This window comes from Lepidochelys kempii, chromosome 9 (assembly GCF_965140265.1).
Source record: "Lepidochelys kempii isolate rLepKem1 chromosome 9, rLepKem1.hap2, whole genome shotgun sequence".
NCBI lineage: Eukaryota > Metazoa > Chordata > Testudines > Cheloniidae > Lepidochelys > Lepidochelys kempii.
Window position 1 is genome coordinate 44,709,864 of NC_133264.1, and position 13,522 is coordinate 44,723,385.

General features: G+C 42.5%; 1 protein-coding gene across 6 annotated transcripts in view; it reads right to left on the reverse strand.

Moving 5' to 3' along the window:
- Positions 1 to 13,522, reverse strand: part of YEATS2 (YEATS domain containing 2) — a 75,631-nt gene that overhangs the window by 11,932 nt on the left and 50,177 nt on the right. For all 6 annotated transcript variants that reach the window (XM_073360070.1, XM_073360067.1, XM_073360069.1 and 3 more), the window contains 7 exons: positions 12,151 to 12,349; positions 10,019 to 10,150; positions 9,650 to 9,748; positions 8,565 to 8,676; positions 6,926 to 6,999; positions 5,499 to 5,578; positions 3,755 to 3,956 (listed from right to left, as the gene is read on the reverse strand). In XM_073360070.1, coding sequence (XP_073216171.1) covers positions 3,755 to 3,956; positions 5,499 to 5,578; positions 6,926 to 6,999; positions 8,565 to 8,676; positions 9,650 to 9,748; positions 10,019 to 10,150; positions 12,151 to 12,349 — 898 coding nt within the window. The remainder of the gene's footprint in view (positions 1 to 3,754; positions 3,957 to 5,498; positions 5,579 to 6,925; positions 7,000 to 8,564; positions 8,677 to 9,649; positions 9,749 to 10,018; positions 10,151 to 12,150; positions 12,350 to 13,522) is intronic.

Genomic DNA, 13,522 nt, shown 5'->3' on the forward strand with positions numbered 1-13,522 from the left:
CGCACCAAGGCACTCGGTGCCAGATCTTGGCGTGCCGCTAGAGACTGAGGGCTAAGAGCCGCCTCCATGAGGAGCTGTCTTAGAACGGAAGTCCCGCTCCTTCTTAGTCCGGGGATGAAACCCTTTACAGATCCTGCACTTCTCAGCTTGATGAGATTCCCCCAGACACTTCAGGCAAGAGTCATGGGGGTCGCCTGTTGGCATGGGCTTAGAGCAGGAACCACAGGGCTTAAAGCCTGGAGCCTTGGGCATGAGTCCAAGAGAAGAACAGGAAAGAGGGAAAACCCTCCAACCCCACTAACACTAACAACTATAACTGTTAACACGATAACTACCACTATAAGTATTAACTATTAAACTATGAGGAATACGTTAGGGAGAGTGGAGAGCAGCAAAGCCGAGCTCCACAGTTCCAACGACCGTCACGGGCGGTAAGAAGGAACTGAGGAGGCACTGGGTCGGCTGGGGTATATATCAAGCGCCATGAAGGCGCCACTCCAGGGGGCTCCACAGCCTACCCACCGGGTGTTGCTAGGGTAAAAATTCTCCGACAGCCGTGCATGCGGCGTGCACACACCTAATTGGAATCGACAGGAGCAAGCACTTGAAGAACCACCCCATTTTCCAGCTCAAGCACAACATGTTTATTTCCACAAGCACAAATTTTACAAAACATCAAGTTGTGGATGCCAAAGCTGGCTGAACTGTGACTTGCTTCAGAGTGAGAAATAGAAAAGTACAATCATGCTCTTTTATTAGCTCCATGAACGTTACTGATGATTAAGGATATGTTTTAGTCACAAGTATTTTTAGTAAAAGACATGAACAGGTCACGAGCAGTAAACAAAAACTAACTAAACTTGGGCCGGGGGGGGAGGGGGCGGCGGCGCAGTCGCTCTTGGGGGGAAGGGGCAAACTCCCTACCCAGCTCCATGTGGCCCAGCAGCTCCTAGTGGGAGGGAAGGCCAGGTGGGCACCGGGTACTGCCCTGCCACGAGCTCCGGCTCTGCAGCTCCCATTGGCCAGGAACTGCAGCCAATGGGAACTGCGGGGGCAGTGCCTCTGGGCGGGGCAGGGCAGAGAACCCCCTGGCCCCTCCACCTAGGAGCTGCAGGGACATGCTGGCCGCTTCCAGGGAACCCCGCTTTCCCCCCCCCCCCCCCCGAGGTAGACGCCACCCCACACCCCAATCCCCTGCCCCAGCCCTGAGCCCCCTCCCACACCCAAACTGTCCCAGCAGCAGCTGGTGTGGCTGGGCCGCGGGGCTGCCTGATCTTCTCAGGGGCCGTGACCTCTGTGACAGACACGCAGCCTTACTGATGAGCGAAGACAGGAGTCACAGTACAAATATTTACGTGACTAAGATAGGCAGTAGTGGCTAAATTCTGTGACGGCCATGGAGCTACTCTGTAGTAAATGATGAATACTGTACGCTGACGTGGTTATTGGGATGTTTACTGTATGAATATGTTGGTTTAGCTGAACAGCAGGCTGTAAGGAAAAACAAGCAGGATGGGCAGAAGAATTGCTCAAGATAACAACCCCCTCCCGCTAACGCTTGAGGATTGTTTGTTATAGGACAATGGCAGAGCCAGTCTTTGAGGTAGGCATAGTCAAATTATTTTTTGTCAAGATCCAAATTTCTTGGTCAAGGTATTGTCGAGGTCCAGACTCTACAGAAACATTTTTCATACCACAATAATAATGAAAGTAAGAGTAAGTAAATAAAAAATTTTTGCGGTCTGTTCAAAAGCAACGGTTGGTCCAGATTTGGCCCGTGGTTCGCCAATTGACTACCCCTTCTCTGAGGAGTCTGTCTTGACCTCCTGCTGAGCCTACCAAACTGGTTTTGACAAGCACGACCAAAACCTGGGAGCTGACAAGCGCAAAGGAACTCTGGCTGGATTAAAAGGGACTCACTCTCAAGAGAAGAGGCAGCTGCTAGGGAGTTGTTCCGGGGGACTAGACTGACATGCAGGCCCTGTGGGGGTGTCTGAAGAAGTTAGGCCTGCCCAAGCTACTATTGGGGATGGTAAGCCGTGAGGTAAGATAGATACATGTGGACTCTGAACACCCTCTCTCTAATGCTTTGTCCTACCGTTAAAATAATTCGCTGGTTTTGAGAAGGCTGTCCTGGTCACTGTATACCACTGGTCACAGACTCCCAAAGGGAAGAACCATGGTGTCTGATCCCAGTTGGACCTGCCAGGCAAGCACAGCTGATACACAGAGTACTGTACCCCAGGGCTGAGAGTGGGATAACTGCAGAATTCCATGCTAGAGAGGTAAAGGCCTGAGGCCTGACACCAGAGGGGCTGCGCTCAGAGTTCAGGAAAAGGACAGATGTGCAGTTACCCCTGTGCCCATGACAGCTGATACTTTATCTTCACAAGTGGTATTTGTGGTGTAAAATCAAAGCTGTTAAGTCCCACTAGGGAGCCATCCCGTGGTTATGGACGGCCTGGTGGCAGAGAGGTGGAAGGCTCATTTTTGTGTAGGTGTAAGCAGTGCCTCTCCCCCAGGCCTCCCATGAGTTAGGCCAGTTTCATGTTCTCACCCTGGGTTTATTTTCCAGCAGCAGAACAGCCTCCCATGCTCTGAACAAATTTCCTTTCAAAGACACACAGTCTAATTAGGCAAATTAAACCCTCCATGGAGTTTCTTTAAACCAAGAGAGCTGGCTCTATATGCATGCTTGCAGTCTGCTGGGGAAGAAGACTATAAAGATTTATTAACACTCAATTTCATTATTTGTTTTGCCACCATTGGTTGCATCCTTGCTCTTAATGTTAAATAACTGACTACTGTTTCACTGATTTTTGGACTGCTTCTTCTTCCCTGGCCCACTTTAACTGTCTCTCACTCACTCCATGTTGGGAAAGCATGCTCCATTCGGGAAGGCAAAACCAGTAAGGTCTAATGTCCTCAGACTACTGTCCCAGAATCATGCTGGCCAACAGGAAGTGATCGGAAAGCAAAGATCAATCTGACGACCCTTCAGTCTCTACTCCCTTTATTTCACAAGCACATCACTTCTGTAACATGCCTAATCATGCAGGAGGCCAGGGGTCTCAGCTGCACTTAGCCAGGCATACCCGATCCAGCACAATACACTGCCAGGGGCGCAACCCAGGATCAGTCTTTTCACAGATCAATAAAATCGTTGAGAGATCAGACCGGGGAGGAATCCAGCTTTAGGAGAGGGATTATTTGAAAGTGATACAAAGGAGCAGCACAGGAAAGATTGGTATGAAATTCAGAAAGGGGAAATTTTGTAGGGAGAAGATTGTAGGGAGAAAGGGGAAAGTTGTAGGGAGAAGATTCCTGACAGTGAAATGTGTTCAGCTGTGCAATACTATCCACAAGGCAGCGATGGAAACCCCAGCATTCGCCCACTCTTTGTCTTAGACCGTAAACTCCTCAGGGAAGGGGCTGTCTTTCACCTTGTGCTGGTACAGTGTCTAGTCCAATAGAATCCTGACATTGGTTGGGGCCTCTCTATGCTACTGTAATGTCAACAACTAGGCTGCACAGAGCATTGAAAACAAACAGTAAGGAACAATTTGGTTTGGTAGGAGGAAGGGGCAGATGTACTATTAGGCCTTTCTGATCTCTAATTTCTGCAATTCCAACAGAGTGAAAATAGCTTCAGGAATATACTGGAGAATAAAGTGGGAGAGAGATGTGGGGTGTTTACCAGGCAATGTCTTTTGGGGGTAAAGGGCACTGGAGCTGGCCTCCCTCAAATGCTCACCTGGCTCGCTGTCGATTTGAGTCAGCACATCTTCTATTGAATCTTCCTCGTTCCTTAGGGCTTCAGGGTCAGGCGGAGTGTAGCCGTGGCATCGACACCAATGCACCACATGCTTGGTTTTCAGGGGGCTGATGCTGTGAAATCTGGGATGCTTCTCTATGATTTCTTGTAGGATTTTTCTCACTGTCATTGCTCGTTGCCACTGTGGGAAATCAAAGTGAGTGCTTTGTTTAGCCGAGGTGTTTTACATTCGAGTTCTAGGAGACCAGAACATGGCAAAGTGCAGTAATTTAGGGTCCTAAGAATATGGAGACTGTGACTACACTAGGTACTTCCTCAGAAAGCAGCATGACCTGAAAGAATGAGCATGGATTGGTGGTCCTGATCCTGAGTCATTCTGTAGCCTTGGACAGGTAATTTGAACTCTGTTTCTGTTCCCACCATCTGTGTCAAACTGAAAGATCCCTACCTCACAGCGGATAAGTTAGGAACATAGTCAACATAATCAATCACACTTCTGGCTGAACTTCAGCCTTCTATTGTTATAAGCAACACCTATGATCACAATAACTGAAAGCCATTAGAGGGAAATAAGTATCTCTATTGTTTTGCAGCCTGTTTAATTCTGTGCACCAGAACCGTGCTGCATCTAGTCAGCCGCACTGTTTCCTACACAGGTCCTTCACATAGCAACAAAGGGAGAAAAATTATGTAAACAATAGGAAAATGCAACTGCAACACCATAAAAATAGCTCCAAAACAATTATGCAAAATATTTCTCCATAATGAATTAAGAATCTAGTTCAATAATGGCTCTGCCTGAGAACAGAACTCACTCAGTCCTTCTACAAAGAGCGAACATGATACAGAGCAATTATAGTAGAAAGGCACAGGCAGGGATAGAGAATATAGTGACAGGTTTCAGAGTAGCAGCCGTGTTAGTCTGTATCCGCAAAAAGAACAAGAGTACTTGTGGCACCTCAGAGACTAACAAATTTATTAGAGCATAAGCTTTCGTGGGCTACAGCCCACTTCATCGGATGCATAGAATGGAACATATCGTAAGAAGATCTATATATACATACAGATAAGTTGGAAGTTGCCATACAAACTGTGAGAGGCTAATTAGTTAAGATGAGCTATTATCAGCAGGAGAATAATATTAATTATATAGCTCATCTTAACTAATTAGCGTCTCACAGTTTGTATGGCAACTTCCAACTTATCTGTATGTATATATAGATCTTCTTACTATGTGTTCCATTCTATGCATCCGATGAAGTGGGCTGTAGCCCACGAAAGCTTATGCTCTAATAAATTTGTTAGTCTCCAAGGTGCCACAAGTACTCCTGTTCTTTTTGAGAATATAGTGAAAATATATTTGGAGAAATTAGAGACAATATTATGCCACGCAATGATGGCATATGGAGACAATGTTTAAGAAGGAGGCTAAACAAACACTGCATTATATTGTACAGTCCAGCAATTTAAAAATATTCCAAAAAGATTTTAAGTTGAAGCAACTGAAAATTGACCTTTAAGGTTATTTACATTTAATTAATTCTGTAACAGTAAATTGGGGTACTACATGGAAAGAAGCCTGTGCAAATTATTGTGAAACATGCCTCCATTTCCAATATATCAGAGAGTGTTTTTTGTCATAGCTAAGAACTTTGGAATAGCTCCAGATTTCCCTATGCAGAAGCTTCCCCAGTGCTTATCAAACATGTGAAGAGCGGATTACCTCAGCTGCCCTTCGTTTTCCAATATTCCAGCTGTAATACTGTTCCACCGAACTGGCACGGAAAGAACTGACATCTTCACCTAAAGAGAGCACAGCCAAAAAACTGGAGTTAAATTTTAATAACTCTGAAATCTAATCTACTTTGCTGCTGGCAATTTCTGAAAACCCCAAATAGGTTTTCGTTGGATACATTGTGCTTGGTGGGGAGAATGGGCTCTCTGTGTGCAGTCCCCACAGCACAAAGAATTCTATGCTCTTATAAAGAGTGGGCGCATTCCCTGCACACAGCACGTACGTTCTTAGTTGTACCATCACTCTCTCTCTTTGTCAAGTTAGGCTGACACATGTGAGACCAACCATATTTTAAACTCCCAAAAGACAAAACGCGACTGAAGAAGTTCAGTGGTGCTTTGCTATTGTCAGAAGTAATTTCCTTCTGAAAACACTTATTTGGCTAACAATTAGAAATATAAACACAAAATAGAAAATGCAACAATAAAGCAAAGGACATCTCAAGAAGTTTTTACTGGCACAAATTTAGGAGGAGGGTATTAACTCCCTATCAGCAGACCCATGAGTGTTATATAGGACTCCTAAAATAAGAAGCAATGAAAGCTTTACTGCACAACCCACTACCACCATTTTGCTCATGTTACTGATTTTATTCAGTCTGTCCTTTCCAGTCTCCAGCAGCTTCTCCTCACTGAAGTACATTCATTACTAGGGAAACCTCATTAGTAGTATGTTTCCCAATCATGAGTGGTGTTTGGGTGTGCAATTAAAAAGGACCTTTTCCTGATCAATGACAAATGAAACGGACTGATGGTTGCCTAAAAGTTGCCATCATTGGTTAGATACGTACCAATATTCTAGTGTGAACTACCCTGTCTCTCTCATACAGGCAAGACAACAAATATTAGGGCTTGTCTATACTTACGGCTAGATCGGCAGTGCTGCGACTGATGCAGCGCTGTCGATTTAGCGGGGAAGGTGAAGACCCACTAAGTTGATGACAGAGCGCTCTCCCGTTGACTCTGTACGCCAACTCCCCGAGAAGCGTTAGGGAAGTCAGCGGGAGAGCATCTCCCATTGACACAACACGGTGTAGACACCACAGTAAGTTGACCTAAGTTAAGTTGACTTCAGTTACAGTAATTTACGTCACTGAAGTAGCATAACTTAGGTCAACTTACAGCTGTAGTGTAGACTAGCTCTCAGTAACTGCCAAAAACAGGCCATGTTTTGTTGGCAGGATTTGACTGATTTAGATTCCTAAGTATTTTGCAAGCAACAAAACCCAAAAGTAAGCGTTCTGAGGCAGTGGTCTCACTTCATTCCATTATGTGTCATTTTCCCAGCTGCAAAGTGCCATGCACACCTTTGGTGCTATAAGAACGACGAACTGATTGTTTTCATACAGATCTTACTTTTCTCAGCAATTAATGGAACTTTCTTCACTATTGCTGTTAAAAGTTGCTGGACATTCTCCAAATGTTCTATGCTGCAAAGAGAAAGACCACAGTGAAGAGTAATTACTTTTTAGAAGAGATAAATCAGATATACAGGATTCTAACATCACTATCAATTTAAAAAAAATCTTGAAAAAATGCGTTAACATCAACACTGGTTTGAATAAATATTTCCATGCCAGTCCCTGATTTTACAGTGGTATGCACATAGACGGCTCCTTAGTCCTATATGCAGCCCCACTGAAATTAACGAATGGGTTCTCGATGTGGGCATAAAGTTCCACCCACCAGGATCAGGACTCAAAGCAGTCGTTGTCTCTTTTTGGTTTGCATCCTGCTGGGATGTAATCTCAGGAACAGGCCTTGCAGTAATGCCTAAGCAATGTCTACTAACAGTACAGTCGCTGTATGACACCACTGCGTCAAACAGGTCTGACAGCAAGACGCTATTTCTGTAAGTTCTCACAGTAGGAACGTGCTCACAGTATTGCAAGATTTATACTTCACCAAACTCTTTGATGCTGCTGGTCCTCATATCCCTTTCCTACGCTGCTTTATTACAGTGAAAGACAAGGGAACATCGGGCACATAATAGCACATCTGATAAACACTAGGACATGACAACTGATTGGTAGCAGAACATGTAGAAGTTTAGGTACAAACTTAACCAGTAACCATATTTTTAAAAAATATGACCTTTCCCTAATTTCCTTGAAGTTATTTAAGACCAACTGGTGAAATTTAAAGAGCATATTGGCTTCTGATTGATTGACATATTAGCATTCCCATGGAAGTCTCCACCAGAGTAGAGAGTACTATGACATTTTAAAAAATGGTAACAGGAAAATGTAAGTTATTGGCAGGATTGTGAGCAGAGGGAAGATCTCCTACATTCAGGGATTTCTACAGAAAGTTATTTTGCCGGTCAAGCTCTGGGTGAAGAGCTTCCAAAAAGCACTTGTGATGGCATCACAAAGAAGTCCCCAGATTCAGATATCAGAAGTGCAGATGCTTTTAAGACACAAGGAATCAGATATCACATCCCCAGGCCTACTCCCAAGTTAGAATGTGGAAAGATCTCTTGACAATTACAGCAATATGTGAATAACAACATTCACAACCAGACAAACATAGAGAGAGGCAACACACATGAACAGGGTTTACTAAAGAAAAAGAAATTGAGGGAGGATCAAATTATCACTTCCCCAATTATTTTCAGTTGTATTCCAAGGATCATAGCCCAGCATTGATCAGAACACGCAATTGCAGTGGAATTATGAGTGAATAGATTATATTCATAGCAAATCCCAAAAATGATTAAGCACCATTAAACAGCTTAATTTTTAGCTGTTCCGAGTACAAGACCATTCATAAAAATAAGTATTTTAATACTATATCCTGCACAAATGGATGTAACTGAGGTCTGAAAATGAATGTCAACCAACAGACTACCTATAGTACGCTACAGAATGTATCGGTGGCTGTCCGATTTTAATCACTTGACTCCTCAGCCAGTGTTCTGATACTGTTGTGTACTGTCTTATAACTTGCCCAAAGACTAAGCCATATAGCTCTTTAGACAGGAAAGAACAATTACTTGATAACGTAATTTCCAAGTTCTGAGCTCTCTTCTGTTTTTACTGCTGCTTGACCATCTTGGGAGACCAGAGAGTTGCAGTTCTGTCCCGCTGAATCAGGCTCCATCTTAACTTCAGAGAAAAACAGAACAAATTTTTAAAATGACAGCGTCATTGATAGTCAGCTGGGAAAAGCCTGATAAAACTCAGAGTGCAGTAAAACTAGAGCTATGCATTTGATCAGACCGGCTCTATTTGGGAGCAGGAGGGAGGTGGGGAAGAATGATTAAAACCACCTGGAATATCCACATCCACATTCCAAAGACCGGTACTGAACAGGGAATATTGTCCACCTGCATGTGTGGATGATCTCTCCCCACACATCTGGCAATGCAACCCCACCTTGTGTGTGTATTCTACACTTTCAGCACAAGCCAACCCTGCCCTGCTGGCCATTCATCCTTCATCCAGTGGAGAGAGAGAGACTGAAATACAGCTTCACTCTATACCCAAAAACACTTAGTTGTCTTCTTGTAAGAAATATTCATGTCTGCAGCATCAGGAGCTTGTGGGTTTTGTGTAGGATGATCCAATTTCAATGGAACTGCTTGCAAGCATCCCTTGGTTTTCTGTCAATTGCAAGATCTGGGATGGCAGAGTCATTGACATTTAGTGTTGTTGGGAAGCACTGCCAAATGATTACACCACTGAATTACCATTCTTAGGGTAGTGCTCATGCTTTGATTAACACACACTGCTATGAATAGTGTAGCATTGCATACGTTTCCACAGTGGTGGGTTGGCACCATGCAAGTTTTACTACCTATGGGAACCTTTCAAAGTATCCTCCTTTAAGTTCTTTTATCCTCTTCTGTACATGTCTGTCCCATGGACTATGTTGTGGGCATAGTGTCTTTGTTCACTTTTCCAACCCCTAGATTCTATTCCTATTACAGCCTAATTGATGGACACAGCGGAAAACAGAACCAAAGGCAATGGGATTTACTAACGGGGTCAGAACACTTCCATACGGCAGCCATGTTCATTCAGGCACAATCAGTTTCTTTGAGAGTGCTATTGACAAGCGACAAATTCATTTTTTTACCTTTAGTGACAGATGTTGTGGAGGGGATGGGTACAACCGTACTAGCTGCAGTTACAGCAGTTGCAGCAGACGCTTTGCTGGTAGACAGCGACTGTATCACTGAAGGACAACAGGAAAAGAATAAAAATGATGTGTTGCATACTTCTAGATACTCTTCCCAGCTCGTGCTTCACCCTTGTTTTAGGTGGATAGTTTTATTAACCCTTGATAGCAAGTTATATTGTGTGTGCAACATGAAAGCTTGGGAACAACTGAAACCCACTACATGCTTTCTTCCTGGGTGTGTGTAAGCCTTGTATTGCTGTATGGCAAGAATGGCTGAGCTCTTTGCTATGTCAAACACCATCTAGTGCCCTCCACTGCATTTACCTTTGTTCACAGGCATCAGTATAGTCTGAACACCTCCAGATGCTGTATTTACGCTGAGCTGTTTGATCTGGCTGGGTACCGTCAGCACAGCCTGCTGGGGACTCGACTGGTTTGAGTGGATCTTTAGCAACCCTAAAAGAAGGGGGAAAGAGACATTTTAGACAATGCTTAGTTCAGTCTATCCCCTAATATTTCTCCCTCTTTCTGTATGAAACAGGATGGTATAAGTTATGCTTTGCTAACCTCTTAGCAAGCCCATGCTCACACTGAATTGTTAAACAAGTTTTTTGCTGAGTTGGATAGTTGCCAACACACTCAGACACATTATATAACTATACTGCACAGGGCTTTGATATTTGTGAGGTGAGATTTATAATACACAAAAAGAAAAGGAGGACTTGTGGCACCTTAGAGACTAACAAATTTATTTGAGCATAAGCTTTCATGAGCTACAGCTCACTTCATTGGATGCCACAAGTCCTCCTTTTCTTTTTGCGGATACAGACTAACACGGCTGCTACTCTGAAACCTATAAATAATACAGTAATCTTAAACAGAGACTGAGGTGTTGTGTTAATACCTATAGAGTTTTAAAAGAACACGGCAAGATATTCAGCACAAAGGACTCTTGTCAGAATAAGACAAAAGTCTTGACTTACATTTTTCCTGAAACAACAAGGAGTCCAGTGGTGCTTATGCTCCAATAAATCTGTTAGTCTTTAAGGTGCCACCGGACTCCTTGTTGTTTTTGTGGATACAGAGTAACACAGCTACCCCCTGATATTTTTCCTGAACTTATTCTTAGGGATCTGATAAACATAACCTGTAAATGAAGTAAATTATATTCTACCAATATAGCTCCTATTACAGTAGATCTGAGCACATCACAGTCTTCCTCAAAACATCCCTGTGTGGCAGGGCCTTGCTATTATCCCCATTATACAGACGGGGAACTAAGACACAGAGAGACTAAGTGACTTGCCCAGGGTCATGCAGGAAGTTTGTGGTGAATGGACCTGAACCTGGGTCTCCCAAGCCCTTTATTATTAAATACTGACTGCCTTGAGAAACAAAGCTAATAGGAGCATATAGCATATTTACAAGGGGGATTGATTTCAATAATCATTTTTATCATGATTTAAGTAAGCGGGCAGGAAACCTTGATTTAAATAATAATTTTAATCTTGTTTTTCATTTGAATTTTCCTAAAGAGAAGTCCATTCTCATTGGTTGGTGTAATTATTAAAACATGTTGATTTGCAACTAAGTATAGCTTTTACACTAAAAAGTCGGTATTTCTGTCTGCTAACCAGGAGAATACACTATATCTATACATGTTTATTTAAGCAATTATCTAGCTTAGAACACGTTTATTCCAATTCTTAATTTTTACATTATTTTTTAATGTTAGAAAATGGTGAATGACTCCTTCCTTATTTACTAGATGACAGTTCTCTAATTAGGATTTGCGTCAAGATGCATTTGGATGGTAATTGGAATTCAATTAAGAATGCACAAAACTGTCAGTTTTCATTTTTTTTTTAAATAAAATGAAACTACCTTAAATGTGCTGGGATGCATAAGAAAAAAATTGTTTCTTAAAATGTTATGCATTTAGGACTAACTGAATTATTAAACCAAGGAAATACGAGCCATCGTTAGTGAACTGATGGTTTGGGTACAAACTGTCCTATGTCTGCAGTATTAGTGTTCAAATCTCTTTGGTGTTTTCCCTTTGATACAACCATGTACTTGGACAAGTGGGATGCATCTTTGTAAAAAGAAAGTAAACTTGGCATCAAAACAGAGATTCCTCACTAACCACTAATGGAAGGAAAGCTAAAGTCATTACTCTAACCAGAAACACTCAATATGCAAATAACCTAGGAAGTAAAATTTCAAATTGTTCTTTTCATTGTTCTTTTCGCAACCTTCTTTCTGTTAATCAAAAAGTCATTTTACTAAGACAGATTTTAGGAACTAGAGGAAATTGCTAAATCTACAGTTAATTTCTGATAAGAGCTCAAAAATGCAAGTGCTCTGAATTTTACTGTTTACTGTACAAGGTATCTGAAGGAGTTATAGTCCAAGTCTAAATTCCAGTAACAAAAGGCAGAAAGGAAGTTTATTACCTGATACAGCAGCTTTGCCAGAAACAGGGGTTGGTGTAGTCATCAAGGAAGCAACACTTACAACAGTAGAAGCAGCAGTTTTACTAGCTCCTGATGCACCAGTCTGCCCCTGGTTTATACAAATTTGGTGTTGCTGTCCTGATGTCTTTGCCACAGGACCCACAGTGGAAGATGAACTGGAACCTGCACTATCCGCTTGCTATATTAAAGAGAGAGACATGGCAGTGTCAAATGCGGTTTTATTTTACTGAGCATTTAAAATAATTTGTCATACTGCTAGAGAGAAGCATTTAAAAGAAATAAAAGCAACTGCATCTAGATCTATCCACAGTCCTACTGTCTGTCTTTAGGGAATACTATCATGCAAAGCAAAGCTCTTAAAAATATTTCCAAAACATACACATTTTGGGTCAGTTTCCCTGCAACTACCCTGGAGTTCTGAGCAGGAATGAAACAGACCATACATGTAAGAACTATTGTGCTGCTACTGGAACTTCACGAACAACGTTCTCAGGAACCAAGTCCCCTATTCACACAGGAGGCTTACCTCCTTGTTGAGGTTAGCACAGCACAAAAGTTTACAAGAATCTTGAATATTTCAAGGCTGGTCAGAACTCTAGAGCAGTGGTTCTCAACCAGGGGTATGCGTACTACTGGAGGCACGCAGAGGTCATCTGGGGGTACATCAACTCATCTAAGTATTTGCCTAGTTTTATAGCAGGCTACATGAAAGGCACTAGCAAAGTCAGTATAAACTAGAATTTCATGCAGACGACTTTATATTGCTCTATGTACTATATCAGTGTTTCTCAACCTGGGGGTCGCGATTTATTTTATAATTATCGGTAAAAATGAGAAAGTCAGCCATTTTTCAGTAATAGCATGCTGTGAAACTTTTGTTATTTTATTTCACAGTGTGTTATCTTATTTCAGAGTTTATTTCAGTTTTTAAGTGAGGTGAAACTTGGAGTACGCAAGACAAATTAGCCTCCTGAAAGGGGTACAGTAGTCTGGAAAGGTTGAGAGCCACTGCTCTAGAGCCATCAGCAGAAAAAGGGAAAACATTTTGTCAGTTTCATCTTATAGATGCCTCCACTGACAGATAATGGTTTTGTTAATGCTTTATCCACATCTTAGCGACAGTACATTGTTCAGTCAGGTGACTCATTTAAAAAGGGACACTGGTAACTTAATAGTAGGTAAAGAAATTTAGACAGAAGCGTGACTTGTTCCTTTTGTGATTTTAGGGTTTTGTACTGCCACCATTCACCATAGTATCTGAGCAGCTTCAGCGTAAAATAGACAGGCAACATCAACGTCCTTAACGGACTTCATAGAGTCTCTGACTCTTCTCCCTTTTGGAGACAAACTG